This window comes from Artibeus jamaicensis, unplaced genomic scaffold (assembly GCF_021234435.1).
Source record: "Artibeus jamaicensis isolate MK-2021 breed Jamaican fruit bat unplaced genomic scaffold, CSHL_Jam_final scaffold_474, whole genome shotgun sequence".
NCBI lineage: Eukaryota > Metazoa > Chordata > Mammalia > Chiroptera > Phyllostomidae > Artibeus > Artibeus jamaicensis.
In genome coordinates, this window is record NW_026522046.1 from 48,149,447 (window position 1) to 48,170,862 (window position 21,416).

Here is a 21,416-nt window from a genome sequence, read left to right on the forward strand (position 1 = left end):
ACAAATGCACGACCACAGTCAACCCGCAGCCCTGCTTCCTCGCTGTTTCCCCGAGGTTGCTTGCTTGGTTGCTCGCTCGGTCGCTCACTAGGTCCAACCCTGCGCCTGGATTCCGCGCGCCTGAGTCCATCTGACCGAGTTTTCCTGTGCAACCCCGCTCCACCAGCTGCTGGTTTCGCCCCTTACCGGTCAGACTGAAGAATTTGTTGTTAACAGACTTCTCCGAAAAGTTCAATTTTCTGTGTTCTGGCTGTGTTTTCTGTTGCTAATATTTAGTTGTCTCTAAACTTGGTTGTGTGAGAAGGCACGGCGTCTCCACCTATGCCTCCATCTTGGCGGAAGTCCTGTATTGTTTTTTTTAAATGTTATGTAACAATCTCTATAAAAATAAAGCTTAATCAGACTCTGAGAGTTCGGTCAGACCCACAGAGGCTGGCTGTTCTCCGGCGTCCAACTGGGTGTCTGACTCCATTTGCCGCCTGTGCGTCCATCCTTCGGGGACCCTGAGAACTGCCAAGGCTGGACCCCAACACTGACAACTCTCACAGAGCCAACCTGCCCACTTCCCTCGGGGCTGGAACTCCGCCTGCGCTCTGTCGGCTGCCTCTGCGTCCCCTCCCTGTCCCCTCCGCGGGCTGTGCCCTGCCCAGCACGCTCCCCTCCCTCGCACTTCCTCCATGCGCCCGGGCAGGTCCTCACAGCGTCCAGCCTCTCACTGGACATTCCTCTACGCCCGCCCAACTCGAGGTGCACCCAGCAGATGGGCAGAGGCCTCCAAGGGCACTTGCCTGGGTGTCCTCTGACCTCTTGTCACCCTGGATGGCAGGATACACAGAGCTTGGCCAGAAAGTTGGGCCCCGAGAGCCAGTTCCTTGCCACCAGCACAGACCCCCTGACCGAGAGCCAGCGAGCGAGCGAGCTCACACGCACGTGCAGTTCCATCACCTGGTGCTGGAAGCTCTGGGCTCCCACAGTCAGCACATGTTCTTCCCCTTGTCCCATCAGGCCGCCGGGGGCGGGGCTTCCTTCTGCAGCAGACATCACAGCAGCTGTGTCACTTTGCCTGCGTGGTGGGGGCAGCTATGCACGCATTTCCCACATACCGAGGCATGTAAGTTGTAACCCGCACCCTCGGAACAGAAGAGCCCGTCCTTGCACAGTCAGAAGCCTCACTGCACAGGGGGCCCTGCCACTGTCACCAGCTGGTGCCCGCCACTGCGGCCCTTCGCGGTAAAGGAGGCGTGGATGCGGCTTCTGAAAACCCTTTTGTACTTTTATTTTTGTCTTCACTGGAGGATACACTCATTGATCCAGGAGAGAGGGGAGGGAGGGGGAGAGGGAGGGAGATACTGTTGCGACAGAGAAGCCTCGGTCGGGTGCCTCTTACATGCTCCCTGAGAGGGGATGGAGCCGGCAACCCAGGTGTGTACCCTGACCGGGAATCGAACCCTCAACCCTTCAGGGTTTGGGACGAGGCTCCAACTGACTGAGCCACGCCTAACACACCCCTCAAACCTCTGCGAGGGATCGAGCCGCAGGCGTAGACGTGCTGGAGGAGCGACCGTGAGGCCTGGGCGGCTCTCCGGGTGTCATTTCAGAAAACACAACCTGAGTTGTAGCAATTTTAAAACTGAAACTGTGCAGAAAATAGGCCAAACTAAGATGGCAAAGAGAAGAGAAAAAACCTCACACAGACTTTTAACAATTACAGTCCTTTATTCATAGTTTGAAAAAAACAAACCAAAACCTTAAATTACTAGGAAAGTATTTACAGGGGTGATCACATTTTAAGTCAGGAGACCGAACGTGACGGACCACCTGTGTCCCTTGTGGGGACAGGCCAGGTTTGTGACCTGGTGGGGAAGACCAGCGATGAACAGAAAGCGCATCAGGGGTCCCAGAGCCGTTTTGCTAAGAAATAATTACATGTCTTTTTAGTGTTCAGGAGAAATCTTAATTTTTCTGTAGAATCATCTGAGAAAATCACATGATTAGAAAATTCCTAAAGAAAGAATAAAGTTGCTTCCCCCATGAGACCCTCCCGCCTCAGGGGCACGGTCGGCCGTTGTGCAGCGGGGCCTGGGGTCCCAGGCTCTGATTGTCCCGACGGGACAGCAGCATCGTCACAGCTCCGAGTCTGCTCCCTCGGGCTGGGGACAGCCGGGGCTTTGGTGCCGAGTCCCCGGGAGCATCTTCTGCTCCTCAGGAGCCTCCAGGACGGACACGGCGTCCCAGGTGTCCTCCTTGGGCGAGCTGTCGCGGTCCAGGGCCTCCAGGACGGGCTGCTCCGGGTTCTTTAAATACTTGACAAGGGTGAAAGCGGACAGGTGTCAGTCCCTCAGCCCCAAGCACCAGTGCCACAGCTTCCCCTGCAGTTGGCGCCACCGTTTCATTCAGGCGTAACTCCCTACTCTGCTGGCCAACAGGACATCCAAAACCCGAGCACCCCTCGCCTGCTGCCGCACTGACAGCTCTGGCCAGAGCAGAGGCCCTGCCCAGGCCACACTCTGAAGGCGGGAAGGGCCATCGCCCTCGGGAAAGCAAGCTCTGCCCTGAGGGCCGGGGTGCAGGGGTGCGGGTTATTCTTCCACGCTCACTCTCAGCGAAGGAGAAAGTGGGGTCTTGTGTCCCCGACAGGGCTGGGTTGGGTTGGGCAGGGGGAGAGTTATGGCCAGCAGCCCGGGGCTCGGCGCGGGCCAGAGGAGCAGGCAGAGGCCCTCGCTGCGAAGTGACGTTTCTCTGGTCCCAACTGTCCCTCTGGCTCCCGCCTCTGCTTCAGGCTCAGCCTCAAGTGGCAGTGGGTTACAGAGTCCTTTGGTTACTTCAGGGTTTGTGGCAGTGAGAACCCTTCACCCAGCTTCCACCCTCCTAACCAAACTGAAGGCACCGTGCGTGTGTGGCTGTGGCCCGAGCGGGTGGTGGGTTTCTGGACCTCATGCTGGTGGCCCAGCCGCACCCCTCCCGGCCCCTGGCACCCCCCACTCATTCTCCTCTGTGTCCGTGAGCCTGACCATCCCAGGTCCACCCACGGGGGAGTCTTGCAGTATTTGCAGGGTGGTCCGAGCCGGGACTACACGAGTAGTCCGCCCGGTGCCGGGGCGCTCTGATGCCTCACAACACATGAAGGAAATAGGTAACTATCGCTCTTTCTAGGCATGTGAAACTCATGTTCACCGGGGGCCACAGCAGCCTCATGGTTGCCCCCAAAGGGCCGAATGTAAGTTCAACTTCTTAACAGTTAGGAAGTAGTTACATTTATACAGTCCTAAAATTATTTCGGCACTTTGAAGGCCACCATGAGGCTGACGTGGTCCCCGGTGACCATGAGGTTGACCCTCTGTTCCAGAAGAACTGCTGTCTCCACGGGCTGGGGCTGCGTCCAGCTCCTCTTCATTCCGGTGGCAACAGGAAGACTCCGTTCCCAATGAAGCCACTGAGGCATGACCCCCAGAAGCAAATACTTTTAAATACTCTCCTATCAGCCTGCCGCAAACCCCAACAATATCCCGACTGTCCCCAGGGGCCGGGGCAGTGCAGGAGCACCCCCCACCCCAACTTTTCTTTCCCGAAGCCTTTGCAACACTAGTGACCCCCACTGAGCCCTGGTGTGCAGGGCCTTGCCCTTCCGGCTCCAGGCGCATTTATTCTAGGAGAATCCTAAGGGCGCCCCGTCTGCCCTGAAGCTCGTGCTCCCGACTTCTGTCTCCATGGCCTGTGTGGCCCTAGCCAGGTCTCCCCGCAGGTGCTCTCCAAAAAGCACAGGACCCGCGTGCTGCCCAGACACAGGGACCTTCTACTGCCTGTCTCTAGGCCTGGTCACCGTGTGGCCAACCTCGTGCCATCAAAAAAATACTTTAGGCCCTGGCTAGTGTAGCTCAGTGGATTGAGCTCGAGCCTGCGAACAACACAATCCGGGTTCGATTCCCAGTCAGGGCACATGCCTGGGTTGCAGGCCAGCTCCCCAGTAGGGGGCGCATGAGAGGCAACCACTCATGGATGTTTCTCTCCCTCTCTTTCCCTGTCCCTCCCCCTCTGTAAAAATAAATGAAATCTAAAAAACAAACTGTGGCCGTATACACACAACATGGAAAGTACCGCCTTAGCCCTTTGGAAGCGCAGTGTGGCCGTGTGAAGTGGACTGGGGTCATTGTGCTGCCCTCTCCACCCTCCGTCTCCAGAACGCCTTTCATTCTGCAGAGCTGAGTTCCGTCCCCACGAAACGCTAGCCCCCATTTCCCCGGAAACCACCGCCCCCCACCGTCTGGGACCGGGACTGTGGGCCCCAGGCGTGGATCTGTGTGGTGTTTGTCCTCTTGTGTCTGGGTCCCTCTCTGAGCACAGCGGGGCCAGGCCCTCCCTCCTTTCGAAGGCTCAGTAACGCCCCGTGTGAGGGCCGCACACTGGCCCATCTGCTCTTCCACTGATGGCCACTTGGGGAGCTGTCATCCCCCAGCTGCTGTGGGTAAAGGTGCCGCGCACGCCCTGCAGAGACCACCCCAGCCCACTTCCAGTCCAAACCTCCACCCACAACTCTGCCCACCTGGTCCCCACGGACGGTGGGCACACTCACATCTCTTATTTGGACGGGGACGTCTGGTGGGGTGCGGAGCCAGTGCTTGATCAGGCCTCTGTACCTCAGGGTCAGGAAGACGCAGGCCCCCGCCAGCCCCGTCAGGGACAGGAAGGTCCCCACGGCGATCAGGGCGACCTCCTGTAGCTTGGTGGAGGCTGAGAGAACATAAAAGTGAACACACCTGAGGCCAGCCCACACCTGGTACAAACACCGGGCGACTTCTCCCCTGCCCACTGTAACTGTGTTCCTGTCCCAGTGGAGTGGACAGACCCGGGCCCGTCCCTGCCCCACACACTCAGCTCACAGCTCGGAAGGCACCCCTAAAACAACACCAGGCCCGGCTGGTTGGCTCAGTGGACTGAGTACCAGTCTGCGAACCAACAGGTCACTGGTTCGATTCCCAGTCAGGGCCCATGCCTGGTTCATGGGCCAGGTCCCCAGCAGGGGGCACGTGAGAGGCAACCACATGTTGATATGTCACTCCCTTTCTTTCTCCCTCCCTTGCCCTCTAAAAAAATAATAAGTAAAATATATTTTTTAAAAAATGACGCCAGGGCCGGGGACGTCAGCACAGGCTCACGGCACTGAGGAGCCGCCTTCTCGCCCTGTCCCCTGGTCTCCCCCTCCTACCACCCTCACCCTGATGAGTGCGCCCCAACTTCGCTCCTCTAGGAGTGTTCCTTCCCAGCTCAGAAAGGACACCAGAGGGCACATCTTACCGTCTGCTGCTGTTTCGTGACAAGACACGTTGCTGAAGAGGCCTTGTCTAGGAGTCCCTCCCGAATTCCAAACCAGCGAGGCCTTTACTTGTAAACAGTACACTCGTAAAGGCTTCAAGTCTTTCAGCTCAATTAATTTGTTCTCCAAGTGGTCTTTAACCTACATGAGAGACACCGACAGCCACGCCTGTGAACGGAGCAGCGGCCACTGCCTCTTCTCTCCGACGCCTGCGCTCCGCAGGGAGAGCAAGTGCGCGAGCCCAGGCGACGCAGCTGCGCGGAGACCCCAGCCGGCGGCAGACACGTCTCGGGTGTGACCGTGGGCAGGCGGGGCTTAGGGCAGCCTCTGAGGGCCCCCGGGACCCCTGCGGGAACTCGGGGTCCAAAAACACAATGTCTAGGATGAAATTTTTTCCTTTAAAATGAGCATTTTGTAGTTTGTGGTTAATCTAATTGAGATACTTCAAGCACGACAACGGGGCAGATAAATCACTCTAGGAAAAGAACGCGCCTTTCACGGCCAACCTGCTTTCAGGCTCACCTAAAACGCGCTGGCTCCTCTTACAGTTCTGGTCAGAATGACCTTGGCTATCCATGAGCAGGTCCTCGGAGGGGCCGTCTCCTCTCCGCGCCCCCCAGCCCTGCCCCTCCCCCAGGCCTCATCCCCACCCCTGGCTGCTCCCCCTAATCCTGGACAGAGGTCACTGTTCCACAGGAAAATGAGAAAAAGATGTGCCATGTTATGGAAACACAGGACTTCTCATAAGGGACGGCTTTCTCGTTTTCAGAGACAGCAGAACACACGGTAGTCGTGTGGAATAGTGGCGTAGCCTGCGCTCCGTCCCCAGGGAGCCGCCCGCCTGGGATCAGGGGCTCCAGGGCCTCAGCTTCCCCTGCACGCAGAGAGCTGTTCTTTTGTGAGTTCTGCCGTCCCGGCGATCCCAGACCCATCACGAAGCACTGATGGGAAGGAGAACACACAAAGGGCGTGGGGGGAAGACCGCGAGTGGGGGCGGGAGCCCCGGGCTGGCGTCGCGCTCTGCCTCACGGCTGTCGGCGAGCAGGGGACTGGAGGACACGCCGCGCGAGGCTACCCAGTGCAAACACCAAGAAAGCGTTTGATGCACACGCGCTCTTATCGTTATGGAAAGGGTGACGATGTTGGAATTTGGAATCCCGATGTTCACACGGGTAATGAAACTTCGTTAAGTGTGGCACAGGGAGCCAGGCCCTGGAGGCGATGAAAAGCGGTCATTTTGTCCCTGTGTGACGCAGGGTCGGCCAGGCCCTTTGGTCTGAGCCCCTCTGTCCACCTCATCGCCTGCCCCTCCTCCCTTGGACACTCTCTGTCCTTCCAGTGGACTTTCCACCTGTTCCCATGGGCCCTCTTTGCAAACCGTCCAAACCCGAGGGATGTATATAGTCAAAGCTTGTCAGGGTGGGTTCCTTGTTGTAGAAACAGACCCACCAGAACCTTCGCCCAACTCCAGAGCATGGCAAAGTCACCATGAGCCGGCAATGTCTGGACCCCAGGTAATGGGGACCGTGTGACATCAGACAGAGAGCCCCCCCGCCCCGATGGACTGGCAGAAGGTGTCCCTCCAAGTGAGGAGGAACGGGTGCGGAAGAAGCGGGTTAAAACCGGCTCAGTCCCAACCTCCGAGGCTCAGTGGGGTGGGCGTCGTTCCACAACACGAAAGGCCACCAGCTCGGGCCGAGGGGTGTGTCGCTCCCTCTATTGCTCCCTCCCTTCCTCTCCCTCTAAAAAATAAGTTGAAAAAGTCAGCTCAGGCCTCAGACTCTCAGGCAACACTGGGTGGCCTGTTCTCCTCGTCCACTTCAAGGTTTACTTTTTTCTGCTGTATTAGAAACTCTAAGAAAAGAAAATCAAAATTGAAAAAAAAATGCTCTTACCTGTGGGGGTCCTCCCTTTTCCCAGTAATGGACACAATACAAAAAGTAGGCCGTGGGGGGCGTGACGTGGAAGGGTGGGGAGAAGCTGATGGTGAGGGAGCCTTGTCCCGGGATCACCCGGATGTTCTCTGGAGGTCCGATGGTCACTGGAACAGTTACAAGGAAACCAGAACCACGTAAGTGCACGTGCACACACTCTGGACGTGTGCACACAGTAGGAATCACACACACACTAGGCTGTGTCACAGACGGCGTGTGCATGTCCACCGCATCTTAATGTATGTGGTGAGCACACAATCACACACAGATTTGTGCAGGCGACGAGGTCCCACTTAGGCACGCAAGACCACCAGGGCCACAAGTGGGCCTGGGAAGGCCCCGGGCAGCCACAGGGCCCCTGCCTGCAGCAGTGCCCACACGGCAGTCCAGAGCGAGTCCCAGGGTCTCTCTGGGAGACAGCTCGGGTGTGAGGAGCCCAGACCCACGCTGGGCAGGCACAGGAGCCTCCTTGGACACAAAGCCACAAAGCCAACCCCTCTTCTCAGCACCTCACAAAGAGCAGCTTCCAGGGGCCCTGCCAGGGCGTGGCCAGGCACAAAAGCCCACGGGTAGGGCTTCCGGCCAGGATTTCAGGCTGTCCCACTTGAAATGCAGTCTCCCGGTCAGGGGTGACGCCAGCCACGAACCATGCCATCTGGTTTTCTAGGGACACAGTGCAGGCAGGTGAACCGTCACACTTGTCTGCCGAGGGGGAAAGATTTCAGTAGCCCTTACCTACCACTTCGGCATTTCGGCATATAATTTTGGCATATGATTTCTCTACAGACAAACAGAAGTGGTGTTCACGGAACTTTACATGCGTGTTTCCCCACTTACTGCGGCATGAGGCGCCGCACGGTGTGTGGGAAGTTTTACCGTTCGGAGTCTGCTGGCTACGGCTTTTGGACGGTCCCCGCCAGCCGAGGGCTGTGGCTCACTGTGAGCTAGAAATGGAAGGACCAGCCCTTATCAAGCAAGCATTTAATGTGTCCTTGACTGGAGCAACTCAGGTCGACGTCCAGGCTGGGCCCGTCCAGGTTGGGCCCTCCTGGCTCGGAGAGGCCTGAACAGGCAAACAGGGTATACCCAGACGATTATGTCGCTGAACCTCTGAACTGCTGCCACAGCAACCGGAGACCTGCCCTTCTGAAGGGGCCCTGGGTCTGGAATCGGACACCAACCATCTGGAGGGGGAGGGGCACGAGCTGCCTTCTCTCTGAGCACAGATGACTCAGGGATGAACCACTGCCAACATCTTTCCCGTCTGGAGCGGTGGCCACGAGCCAGGCAGCCCACACTGCGAGGCGTGGCCACACAGACTCACACCTGTGCTCCCCATCACTGCCTACCTCCCACCACCGCTGACCTCAGCTGTTCAGTGCAGGGGATCTCAGACACAGGAGACTGCGACAAAGCTCCTGGGCTCGTCAACGAAGACAGCCACCAAGTAGTTACTGTCCCTAAACACTAGTAGGTGTCTCTAAATGATAAGACCCCCCTTAAAAAACATAGACAAAAACATTTAAAAACAATGAAAGATATTCATTAATGTTGCTTTCAAAATACTACTTTCACATCATTAGTAAAATATATTATTTTTAAATTAAAAAAAAAACAGACAAAATACCATTACAAAACACCTAAAATAAACAAACAATAATGGCATAACACATCACCAAGTGTCTAGAGCGTGCTCTGGCTGGTGTGGCTCAGTTGGTTGGAGCGGCTCCTGTAACCAGAGAGTTGCAGGTTCTATCCCCGTCAGGGCACAGCCTGGGTTGGGGGTTTGATCCCTCAGGTCTGCGGGTGAGGGATCCCTGACCGGGCGTGTGTGTGGGGCAACCGATCCATGCTTCTCCCTCATGTCAATGTTTCTTTCTCTTCCTTCCTCTCTTAAAGTTAGGAGAACCTGTCTTTGGATGACAACTAAAAAACCATCTGGTCAGTGATCATATTTCCTCAGTTGCTTTGTATTTTGTTTGTTTAAATCCAGACCCCAGTAAGTTCCACACCGTGTGTCTGCACGAACCACAGACAGGGAAGAGGCCTGGCAGGGGGGTGGGGGTTGGGGACACGCAACAAACGAACCCTCGGAGCAACAAGCTGGGATCGCTGGGATCTTGCACCCCTCCTGCTGCAGGGAAGGGGGGGCACGCTCTTCACCCACCCACCCAACACGCGTCTACTGAATCCCAGTACGAGCAGGAGGGGGGGGCACCACAGGGTTAGAGCACAGTCTCTCCGCAACGTAAAAGGGGCCGTGCCCTCCTCTGCGGAGGCCGGCGGACCTCGCCAGAGCAGGGTTCAGCTTTGCAGGCCAGGCAGCGCTGCTGCCACTACTCTGCGGTGGCAGAGGGCCAGCAGCCGCGTTAGAAGATGGTGTGCCTGAGTTCCAATAAAACTTTATTTAAAAAACAAGACAGTGGGCTGGATGTGGCTCGCAGGCTGCAGTGTGCTGGCGAGTCTCAGTGAACCCCGCCTCCTTAGCACCCAGTCTGTGTCCCCAGCTCTCTGCGGGCTGCCAAGGGCACGGCTGCGGTGGTGCCCTGGGCGGGAAGGAGCTCGCTTACCGTTCAGGTAGCGCTGGAACCACGGCACCGCCGCCCAGGCCGAAGTGCGCTCGCGCAGCTCGGCGCGCACGCGCAGGGAGACGTTGTGCTCCGGCTGGAAGGCCGCGGCCTGGCCGGCTGGGGCGAGGTTGCACTGGGTCTCGGTGATCTTGAAGCAGTTCACCCCGCGGGAGCCCAACGGTGCGAGGTCGAACCAGTTACTGCTGGTGGGGCTGCAAGGAGAAAGAGGATTGCACTTCCCAGAATTCTCTCTGCCACGGCCTGTGGCAGTGTCCTCCCAGCTGACCGTGTAAAGGCGGATGCGTCCAGACCCAGTTCGCATCCCACACGACGCACCCACTGAACGTGCAGACTCAGCGGCTCGCGGTATATTCCACAGGGTTGTGCCGTGGCCGCCAAAATCAGTTTGAGAACACTTTCGCCGTCCACCCAAAAACCCTGGCACCCATCAGCAGCCGCTCCCCGTTCTCCCCCGAACCCCCAAGCCCTGGGCAGCCACTCGTCTGCGTTCTGTCTCTTCAGATTTGCCTCTTCTGGACGTTTCATACAAATGGGATCTTACACCATCTGATCTTCCATGATTTACTTCTTTCACTTAGTATGTTACACTTAGCATGTCTGCAAGCATCATACATGTTGCAGCATGTACCAGTATTTTATCCCTTCTAGGGGGCCAAATAATATCCCATTGTAGGAATAGGCCACGTTTTGTCTATCCACCCATCTGTCCACAGACATGTGGGTTGTTTCCACTTGGTTATATTTTGGTGGCCAAAAAGTTGATACGTTTTTTTCTGTAATATAAGACACATTTTTCATTTTCACCAATAACTTCATTGATTTGGATAAGTTGAGTATTATCAACTATTTCTCACATGGCATGATGTTGATTGTTCTAAATACTGTCAACTTCAAGTGGTCTGTCTACCCAGCCCGGAAGCATCATCCAGCTGAAATCTCCAGCAGGAAACTTCGAAAACTTCACTTTTGACACGTTAGATCAGTCACAGAATCTTCTCCCTACACTGCACAAGTCCTTTTTTTTTTTTTTTTTTGCATTTTAGCTGTGTATTTACCTTTTTTGAAATAATAAAGCATAATATGCAGAAAATGTGTAGTATTTTCTTCCATCTTCAATATTAAAATGGCTGTACAAAAATTCACTAATTTTGATGTTTTTTTTTAAATGCACACTGATATGACAGCTGTCAAAATTTTTTCAAATGAACTTAAAGAAAACTAAGTGCTACTAGAGCCATCATAGAGAAAAAAACCAAATGAACTTTTTGGCCAATCTAATAATTATAGTAATGCCTTACTGAAGTCCCACAAGCATCAAAATGAAATTATTAATGTAACTAAAATGCCCAAAACATGTAAAAGTGTCTAAATCAAAACCAAAAGTAAAGCTGTCTTTTGCCATCCAATCTGCAGCTGTAAACAAAACTTTTTTGTTGTGGCCCCATAACTTTTCCAAACAGGGACATTCAACGTTCATTCCACCCTTGGTTTCCATTACCAAAACCAACCTCTAGCCTGAAAAAATTGCCTACGAAATGCTTTCCGAAAAGAAAACAAGGTGATACAAGGTAGTCTGTGACATGAAACTCAAAAGGTCTTTAAAAAATATTTCTGATCGCCCCAGGCCCTCACGCTGCCAACCCGCGGCGTACTTCCCCCGTTCACGGTTGAGGAGCGCTCGTCTGGGCGTCGGCTGGGGCTTCCTCTTATGAAAACTCCTCGTCCAGCGCTGGGGCACGATGCTTGCTGGCTGCCCAGCAGGGCCAGCTCCCCCTGCACCCCAGGTGGGGGTCCGAAGCCCGCTTTGCCGGGCCCAGGCTGCAGGCTGTCCCGGTGACATCTGAACAGTGGGCCCTGCAAGTGACGCTGCTGGCCCGTGGGGACAGGCCCACTTTCTTAGGGTGATCGTCTTTGTGACATTGGTAATGAGGAATAGATGTGTATGACTCAGAGGTAACCCCCACCCCGGTTTAGATCTATTTTTATGAAGCAAACACGGTTACAATGGACATTTAAAGATGAAAAGAAATCACCTGGAAACACACTCCCCTAACAACTTATTTCCCCACGTTTGCCCCTTGTTTTCGACCACAGATTCACTCCAAATTTTACATAGTTGCCACTGCCACCAGGCAATGCCCAACTGTGCTTTTTAGTGACTGACTACAAGTTACCATGACACAGTGTGGCCCTTTTCTGCTCATGGGTGTGAATATACACTTTGATGTACATCTTCATGAACTGTTAAGTTTTTAATTTTTTCCCCTGACGGTGGTGGTGGGGTAGGGGGTCGGGGGGAGATGGTGATGGTGGTCGCTTTATCTACTTCGGGCTGTAGCACAAGTGTTCCTGTCCTCACAGGTGCTGGGCCTCGCCCTTCCTCTCACTTTGTTTACTTGATGATATAAAATGACTTAGCCAACAATGCTAACTTATTGAATGAGGGAAGCAAGTAACAACTAAGGACCTTGGTGTTGCCTATTTTCTGAAAATGAGAGAAGGAACTTAACCGAACTAAGCGGCCGTGCAGCTGGACAGCAGGGTTCTCTGATGCCTTCGGGTTGTGAAACCTCTGTCCTTGGAAACTTTAAAAGCCCGAGAACAGCACTCATTCCCATGGATCAGCTTACACTCCTACCAAGCGGCAGGAATGAGCATCCGGCTGGGCTCCCTCCACCCCCGAGGCTCCTAGGCAGACGCCCACAGAAACATCCACTTACTATTTGAACTGCACTCGGTACACCACCGGCCCCTCGTCGCTGCTCAGGGACACGGGCTCCCAGCTCAGAACCTGCTCGGCGTTGTACAGGCGGATCTTCGGGTTTTGAGGGGCAGGCAGCTGGGAAGGAGAGTCTTGAAAAGGACCCAGATTAAGAGAAGCGGGGGGAAGAGGTGCAAGAGAGAAGGGGGGGAAAGGGAGACAAATCAATGACAAACGTACTGAAAAGCTGCCATGGGACAGCTCGGGTTCTGCCATGGGCAGAAATGACATCACCTGATCTCCCTGGCAGGGCCCCAGCCCCACCTGTGACTAAGGACGCATGCTTGCCCGAGCCCATGGGAAAGCAGAGGGCGTGGGGCTGCCTTTCCACCTGCAGGCGCCAGCTCTTCCGGGCAGGCCCTGGAGGCCAAGTCTGGCTGGCGTGGGAAACCTGTTCCCCTGCTGGTGTGCGAGCGTGACCAGGTGGGTCACTTACAGGCAGTGTCCCCTTCGAGAGTAAAGCATAAGTAAATAATGGCATCTCCACAGGCTATGATGCATATTAAATTGGCGGCCACGTGACGTGCACTAACCTGGGGCTCTGTACCAAGGTATCGGGTGGAAAACCACAAACATACACATGCACACCAGAGCAGGCGTGCAAAGCCCAAAGGCACGTGGGAGGGCAAGACCCACCCTCTGTGTTTCATCAGAGCAGCTGTGTTTCTCTGGGACCCCCAGCATCACAAGCTCTGAGCTCCCCAGTCTCAGGCCCCCCCAGACCAGGCCACCTGCACTCCCAACCAGCCTCCCGGGTGATTCTTTCAAGCATGGACGTGGGAGAACCACAAACACCAGAACAGCACACGCCCCAGGAAATCCCCTCCTCGGAGTGACAGGGAAGACACACGCTCCCCCCCACCCCCAGATACTGTGCAGGACTGGCCCCGAGTTTCCCAGCTCAGAGCCCACCCTCTGGCAAGAAAGCTCTGTAACGACGAACCTTTCTGTGAGATAAGATTAAGGGAAGTCGCCCAAAGAGTGGAAAGGAAAGTTTGGAAAACATGCTGTTCTAGAATCCAAAGCAGGAAATTCCAAGCCCACGTTCTCAGTAAACGCATCCAGTACCAAAGGAGCGTGAGCCAAGGGGCCTGCCACCTCCCTTTCTGACAGGTGAGTCCCCGACAGTCTGTGGCCATTTGTTTACATGCCATCATCTCCACAGCTACGAGCTTGGGCTGACCATCACTCCAGGTCTCTCCCGAGCCAGTGACACTTGTCTCAGTTCGTGCCAGGCCTCCTGAAAGCTGGAAGGGCTGCTCTCTCGGGGGGGCGGTGCATTGGCTCACTGGGCTGCTGAGGCCCAGACAAAGCCCGCCCGCCCCCCACCCCACCACGACTGAGCTCACCGCTGGAGTTCTGCTCCCAGGGAGGGGGGAGCACTCAGTTAGGGCTGGGCGCCCCTCGGGGAACCTCAGAGACCCCTTTCCGCTCCTCTGTCAGGTTCCTGTTGATGTGAGACACATCACCCACGACGACCCCCCCCCCCACTTCGGTGCACACAGTTCTGGAGGGCAGGAGCTAGAACAGGCGTCACCAGGCGAAGGGGCGGGCCAGCCTGCGTCCTTCTGGGGCTTCGAGGGGCAGAAGGCCACTCGTCTCCAGCTCACCCTCCCCAGCCCGTGTCCCTGCCCCCAGCCGTGTGCTGCCACCTGGCGGGTGCTGGCTCTCCTGCCTCCCTCTCCCTTCTCTCAGGGGCCCTTGGGTGTGTACCGGACCCACGGGCCCAGCAATCCAGGGTCACCCCCCGACCCAGGGTCCTTCACTTGATCGCATCTGCAAAGTCCCGTCTGTCACATGATGTGACACAGTCCCAGGCTCCAGGGCTCAGGACAGGGATGTTGCTAAGGACACTTGGATTCTGCCCGTCCATGGGGTGTAGCCAGCGGGGCCCCCCCTCGTCCTTCCCATGGTGCCCCGACTCCTCAACTGGATATTCGGCTACGACAGAAAGCCCCGAGGGGCCCAGGGCTGCAGAAAGGGCTTCCACCTCAAGCGACTCCGGGACCGTGAGTGACGGCCGCCCTGCCCAGGAGGGCCTCCCACTGCTTCTTCCTGCGGAGGAGTGCAGCCAGGCCCGCAGCTTTGCTCTGCAGCTGAGTGTTTGGAACCCCCGTCTCCCCGAGTTCAGAGAAGAGACGAGTCTCAGGGCTGCCGCTCAGTGACCGCCTCCCACTGCTGCCCCGGCGCCTCTCCAGCCTCCCGCAGCCTCACCCTTTTACTATGGCCGAGTGGCCTCCTCATTTCTGGGAACTGCCGGCCACACTCCCACCCTGCACCTCCCTTCACCTGGAACCTTGTTCCCGGTCTTGCCGCAGCTCTGTACCCCATTCCCTTCAGGTCTCGGCTCCAGTGCCACCTAACCAGGGCTGTTTCCTGCAGACAACCCGGCCTGGGGCCAGTCCCCGCCCCTGAGGGTTTACGCACGTTGGTCAGGAGCAGGGCCTCTGGCACCGGCTGCCTGTATACCCTGGGGGGAGCACGGGCAGGTTGTTTAACCGCCTTGTGCCTCACCTGTCTCATCTCCAAAACGGGGGTGACGGCTGCACAGGCGTCAAAGGGTTGGGACGGGCTGACCGAGGGGACATCTGAGCAGCGCCGAGCGCAGTATGTCCGCGGCCAGGCGGCTGGGCTGGCCCATGGTGCACCCAACGTGATGACAATGCTGTGTGGGGGGCGGGGGGGTCGCTGTCAGCCAGGGGCTGTTACATCCCGTGCTGAAGTACAGGTAGCAGCCCTCCGGAGAGCATGCGGCCTCGGCCTCTGTGCCCTCGGCGCCCACCCCTCCGCTCCAGCCCTGCACACAGCACAGGTGGGCTTGCCCTGCCTTCGCCTCGCCCTCCCCTTGCTCTGGACTCAGGGGCTGCGGCCAGCAGTAGGCAGGCAGCCGGGCGGTGGGCACACGTGGGCAGCTCTCAAGGCCCATATTCAGGGCCACGGCACCTGCTGTCCGCAGTGGGAAGAGGGCAGGGTTTAGGACGCAGGGTTTCAGCGGGAACCCTGATCCTGTCACCTGTGTCACCTGTGCCACAGGGTCCTGCCCACACCGCACCCGAGGAGTCAGTTCCACAGCAACAGGGAAGCGCTGCCACCCCTCCCACGGTCGTAGTGCGGGCTGGATGCGGGACCTCCCACGGGGGGCTGCACCAGACGCTGCTGCCTGGCACGACCTCTCAGGTGGGGCTGTTCCAGGTGCCTTGGTGAAAGGCAGCCTCCGGACCCTGCCTTTGGGGACCCCCAGATGGGCGCCCGGCTCCAGGCTGGGCACCGCATTTTACAGCCTGACCCTGCTGAGGGCAGAATAGTGTCTCCCCCGCCCAGATGTCTGTATCCTGTGAATGCACTGGGCGGGCAAAAAGCAGGTGGATGGTTGTAACATTTCTTCCAGGTAGTAAAGCTGTTGTAATCATCACACCCTGCGTTTGCCCACCTTGCACATTAGGTTCGTGGCAAAGGGGGACCAGTGAAGTTCCAGTTCCTACTTAGGAGACCTAAACACAGGGAGGTTATCCTGGAATATCGGGGGGGGGGCCCAATGAAGTCACGAGAGTGTTTTTCTAGAGGTGGGCACTGGCAAGGAGATGAGTCTCCCTGGAGGCCCCCAGAAGGAGCGCACCCCCGACAACACCTTTGCCATAGCCCAGCGAGACCTGCACCCCACCTCTGGCCTGCAGGACTGTAGGAGAACAAGTCTGTTGTTTTAGGCACGTGGCTGGTGGTCATTTTTACAGAAACAACAGGGAACAGAGTCCCCCTAGGTGGTTGCCGGGGCGCTGACGACACCCTGACACCCAGCTCCTATAAGACAAAATCACAGCCCTAAGTGGGTGTACAAAGCCCCACCCACCTTCCTTCTCACCAGGGTCTGTGGGGCAGCGATTCCTGCACTGTGAACGGCAAAGCGAGAGAAGCTGGGTGTCGGGCGTGTCCCCTCCGCTCATCGCCGCACTGCGTCTGCTCCCCCTTCCTGCCCCAACTCGCCAGCCCGATCCACCCTGGACCCAGGTGGTGAGACTTCTAGGGTCAAAAACAGGCTCTCCCGGGTCTTAGCCGAGCACAGCACAGTCCCACACACACACAGATGATGCAGTACAATTATCACCAAAGTTCATCATTTAATCTTAGCATCTGAAGACCCTTTAAGATCTGGACATCAGTGGCTCATTATGATGAGTGCCAATCGTGATGGATACCAGTGAGCCCACTCCCGGCACCCTGCAGGGGAGAAGCGAGAAAACATCCCTGGCTCTTTCCAGCCTCAAGAAAAAGCAAAATCGTGAGCCAGGAAGCTCCATCCACGGGCGGGTGGCAAGAAGCCCCAAGCCAGCTGGGCCCCCAGTGCCGTCTGTGCAAAACAAGGGTTGTTGAGGCTGATGCTGCCCACGACGCACCCGACAGGGAACAGGCCCATGGTAAGGCCCCAGGAAAGGCCTGCACCGGGCTCACCGAGAGCGTATAGCAAGGACAGCGGGTGAGTCCCCTCAGCACCGCCGCCCAGGGCCACGAGTAGGGGGCCGAGCTGACACCAGAGGAGGAAGAGGCTTTCAACAACCACGGTCACAGAAAACTCAGAAGCGTGGTGACAGGAAGAAGAACGCCACCATCAGCTGTCTCCCAGGGGGCAGTCCCTGCAGGGCAAGCTTGCACACACGGCTCTGAGACTGGGCGGGGGGGGCCGAGCACATGCACACGCACGTGTGCACACACACTCGGCTGTGTGCTGGGGGGCCAGGGGCAGGCTTCTCGCTGAGGCTGATCAAGGCCCTCCTGTCCCAGCTCATGTGATAAAGGTGTTCATTCTAAAAAAAAATTTTTAAGTCCTCTCAATTCTCAGCCATAACCAGGAAGTTACTCTCCTTAGCCAATAGTGGACATCAGCTCATTTACACAGACTGTATTTTGCTTCCAAAAATGGGATGGTTTTGCTTGTTTGTTTGTTTGGGAGAAAACTGGGGCTGTGACCTACTTCAAAAGAATGGGAGAAAAAAGTAAGAAAGCTGGTGTACGATCTATGAGCCCTCTGCACCTTGGCCCCAGGGAGGGTAGTTATTACTGTTGCTGAGAGAGTTTGTCCCAAACACCCCAACCACGGAGTTTCAACTGTCGAAATTACGGGCCAGGGGAGCTGTGGGCGTAACCTCATCCGCAGCAGTTTTCTGCTGCTGGGGATGCATCGTCTTTCTCCGAAGTTTCTCAGCACATTCGGAGGATCGATCGTGTACTCAAGTGAGCACATCATGGTCACGCAATTCTGTGGCACACACACCGATCCAACCCACGGGAGACCTGAGCGGCAGCTACAGCGGCTCCAGACAGGAGCCAAAATACTTCAGTGATTGCTGGGCAGTTACCTGACTCCAATGCTGAGCTGAAAGAACCGCTACAGATTGGTCAAGGGCAACATTTAACAGCTCTGACCCCCTCCAAGGGGTAGACAGTACAGTCTCCCTTTCTAGCCTTTGTTTCCAGCCCTCTTATTTCTGTTCTCTGACCACAAAAGCAATTTCATGGGCACTAAAGGACACTTGTAAATTATAAAAAATGGGGACGGTTTTCTCTGCAACCCGTTTACTGTGTAATTATTGTTACTATTTTCTTTCACCTTGTGTTTTGACTAATGAAGAGTTTCTTTTAAAAATATCCAGTTTGTAAATTGTGTAGGATGGGGAAACGTCAAAGGCCACAACAATAGAGGTTAATACAACAAAAACCTGCTCTTCGAAGGGTCTGTGGTGAGGGACCCCATCATCCTCAGTCACCACACAGCCCCAGGCGTTGGCAGGGTCCAACCGCAGCCAAGCCCTTGGAAGATGGACGTGCCCTGTGAGTGTGGCAATGCCAGAGGAAATTTCCAAACCCTTCTCTGCACCTCCGGGCTCACGGGACAGGCAGCTCCCAGACCACTGCCTGCCTGTCACCCAGCTCGGGCAACTGCCAACATTTTGCCAAACTCCAAACGTTACCTGCCAGAGGCCCAGGGAGGGTGCGGGCCACAGCTGCTCAGAGCCTGAAGCTGGCGCGGGTGTGGAGTCAGGGATCAAAACCCCCACCCGGAACCCTGGGGCCACTCCGGGGAAAGCCAGGACCTGAGGTCCTCGGAGGTGAGGCCCCTCTTACCAAGGATCTCGGAATGTAAGAGTCTGGGCAGGGGGCGCTGGAGGAAGAAAGGAAGCCCAGAAACTTCAAGCGGGAGGAAACCTCCGCCGCCTTGAGACTCGTCGTGCTGCCCCGCCAAGACGCGGGTCGCTCCGCGGGGAGGAACCCGCACCATACTCGCACAGAGAATGTTCTCCCCCAACCCCGACACCTCTGTGGTTTTCCTTTCTTAACATCGTTAATAGTGGCTCATAAGTATGGTCAGCGAGTGTCCGACGTAAGAAGAGGCAGAGCCCAGGTGAGGCGCTGTCTGGGTGGGCGCAGAGCTGGGCTGAGGCTGGTTCAGGCGCTGCCCCCCAACACCGGGGGTCCGGACAGCTCTGGGTCTCCCCCATCCACCTCGCCCTGGTTTCGCCCGGTTCCAAATCCCGGGGCACGGACCGCGGCCGGCGGCCCGGGCACCGAGAAGCCAGGCAGTGGGCGGGGGCGCCGTGCGGTCCGGGCGGCCGGCGGGGGCGGCCCTGGCCCCGGGTTCCGTCCTTCCTTTTGAGAAGCTGGGGGCCGGCGCGGAGGCCTGGACGCCGGGAGGGGAGACGGGGCCCAGCGGTCCCCCGGCTTCGCCCGCTGCCTGCCCGGAATTCCCCGCTGCCACCGCACCCTCCAGCGGGGCTCCCTGCGCGTCCCCACCCGCTGCGGCGACGCCTGCACGCGGCCTGGGGGCCACGGCCCGGCTTACCTGCCGTGGGAGCCGCGGCGCCGAGATGGAGCAGCAGCCACAGCAGCGGCGGCGGCCGCATGGCCGGGCTCTGGCCGCGGAGGCTCAAGGCGCGCCCGGCCGCGGCCCGGGGTCCGCGGAGCCGCCCAGGTCGCCGCGGAGGCGGCGCCGGGTGCGCCCGGGACGGGGCCCGCCCCTTCCCTCCCACTCCCCGCCCCCGCCCGCCCCTCGGCCGGGACTTCCTTGCGAATCGGGCTCCTGCTGCCCGCCCAGGGCTCCGGGCGCGGCCCCGGCTGGGTCCTCGCGGCGCCGAGCCGGCTTCCGGGAGCGCGGGGCGGCCCCTGCGGGCACTGGCCACCCGCCGGGAGAGACCCTGCGAAACCCGAGGCCTGGGGGGGCGGGGCCCGGACCCCCCGCCGCTGCGTCCCTCGCTCGCGCCGCGAGGACGCCTGCGTGCAGTTTGAGTGTTTGCTTTTTAACAGACTCCGAAGTACGTAGGAACCAGGTGTTTATACAGTTGGAAAGGCCTGGGTGAGGCAGGCGTGCGACCTCCTGGGGGCGCCTTGCGCGGCGCCGCAGCCTCGGGCCCGCCCCACCCGGGCGCACGAGGAAGTGCGGCCCACCCTCCGAGCTCGAGCCTGCGCGGTCGCTCCCTGGACGCCGCCCGGAGGGATCCGAGTCGGCGGTTCCCGGAGACGCGCCCGAACCTGCTCGGCCCCGAAGGAAGTTGGCGGAGAAGGGAATGGGGGGAGGGGAGGCCAGCAGTAGAGAGTGGGGTCCCCGGCCCGCAGCCGGGCTAGCTGGCCACTGCGTGTTTGGCAACACAGAGCTTTGCTTTGGGACTTCCTGCCTCTAATTCCCGCTGCCGAACTCTGGGAGCTGGCCACCGTCGTGAAGACGTGTGAGGAGCCCATCTGGCGGTTGTTTGCATGATGCTTCGAGTGAGCTGTTTAAGACAGAGAGACACCTTTGCGTGGCAAATGAGAAAGGCAGGTCTAAGCCAGAATCCGGGAAAAATGATGCGTGGGAAATGGGCGCAGGGAACACGACATAAAGTGGGCAGCCCGGTGGTGAAGGTTAAGCGTTCTCTTTTTCTCCCCCATGGACATGTTTTATACTGAGGAAGCAAACATGTCTTGTTGAAGAAAAGGACAAACGTGCGCCTATCCTTGCCCAGGCCAGGGAGGGCTTGTCCCTGTGTCACAGTTTCAGGGGCAGTGACAAGCCAGTGGTCTTTGAGGAGCGTGGTACAGCCTCCCCTGCCCACATGGGCTACTTGTTTCTCCCCCTGAGAGACAGCACGTGCTGAGGGAGCACACCCACCTCCTACTTGGATGGGCAGCTTGCTGTCACCTCAAAGATACAATGTCCCCAAAGCAAGTAACTGTCCCCAATCCTGCAGCAGCTGGCCATGGAAAGCCCTTGGTGGTCAGCATGTCCACTTTCCTGCTCCTCAGGTCGTAAGGCGTTTGAAGTCACGACAGGTGACTTGGAGGGCTGCAGGGCCCCGCCCAATGGGGACAGGTCACCCCATCAGTGTTTCTCAGAAAGGCTGTCTGGCCTCCACTTCCCCACTCCATGGGGAGCCCTGACCATCGGTGCACAGTGGGCGTCCGGTTCCATCCCCCGCATGGCACCCACCTAACGCTGCTCGTGCATCACCCTTAGATGAGGCCCTGTCTGCAGCTTCTCCTCTTTGGAGGCGGAACCACTGGAAGCTGAAACCCCAGGGCCCTCCCTTGCACAACCTCTCCCGTGGCCACGGTGGGGGAGGGGTGCCTGCTGGCACTGGGCCCACGGGGTCATATGCTTTTGTGAAAATCTGCAGGGTCAGAGGTTTTCCCCAGTTGTTTGGCCCCCGGTCTCCTCCCTCCAGACTTCTCCTTCGCTGTGCTCGCTCAGGCGGGGTTGATGTGGCCGTGCCACTTCCTCCAGAAATGTCTCGACATTAAATAACGAGAAGTGGCAAAGTTTAAAGAAACGTCTACACGATCAATAATAAGAAACG

At 57.5% G+C, this 21,416-nt stretch overlaps 1 protein-coding gene across 1 annotated transcript; it reads right to left on the reverse strand.

Annotated features, from left to right (window-relative positions):
• Nucleotides 1-1,696: 1,696 nt before the first annotated feature.
• Nucleotides 1,697-19,578, reverse strand: IFNGR2 (interferon gamma receptor 2). Its single transcript, XM_037127188.2, has 7 exons — nt 19,430-19,578; nt 12,557-12,689; nt 9,816-10,027; nt 7,207-7,352; nt 5,293-5,452; nt 4,571-4,728; nt 1,697-2,303 (listed from the first exon to the last, which is right to left on the reverse strand). The coding sequence occupies exons 1-7, from the start codon at nt 19,488-19,490 to the stop codon at nt 2,124-2,126; spliced, it is 1,050 nt and encodes a 349-aa protein (XP_036983083.2). The 5' UTR covers nt 19,491-19,578; the 3' UTR covers nt 1,697-2,123.
• Between the last annotated feature and the right edge of the window lie 1,838 nt (nt 19,579-21,416).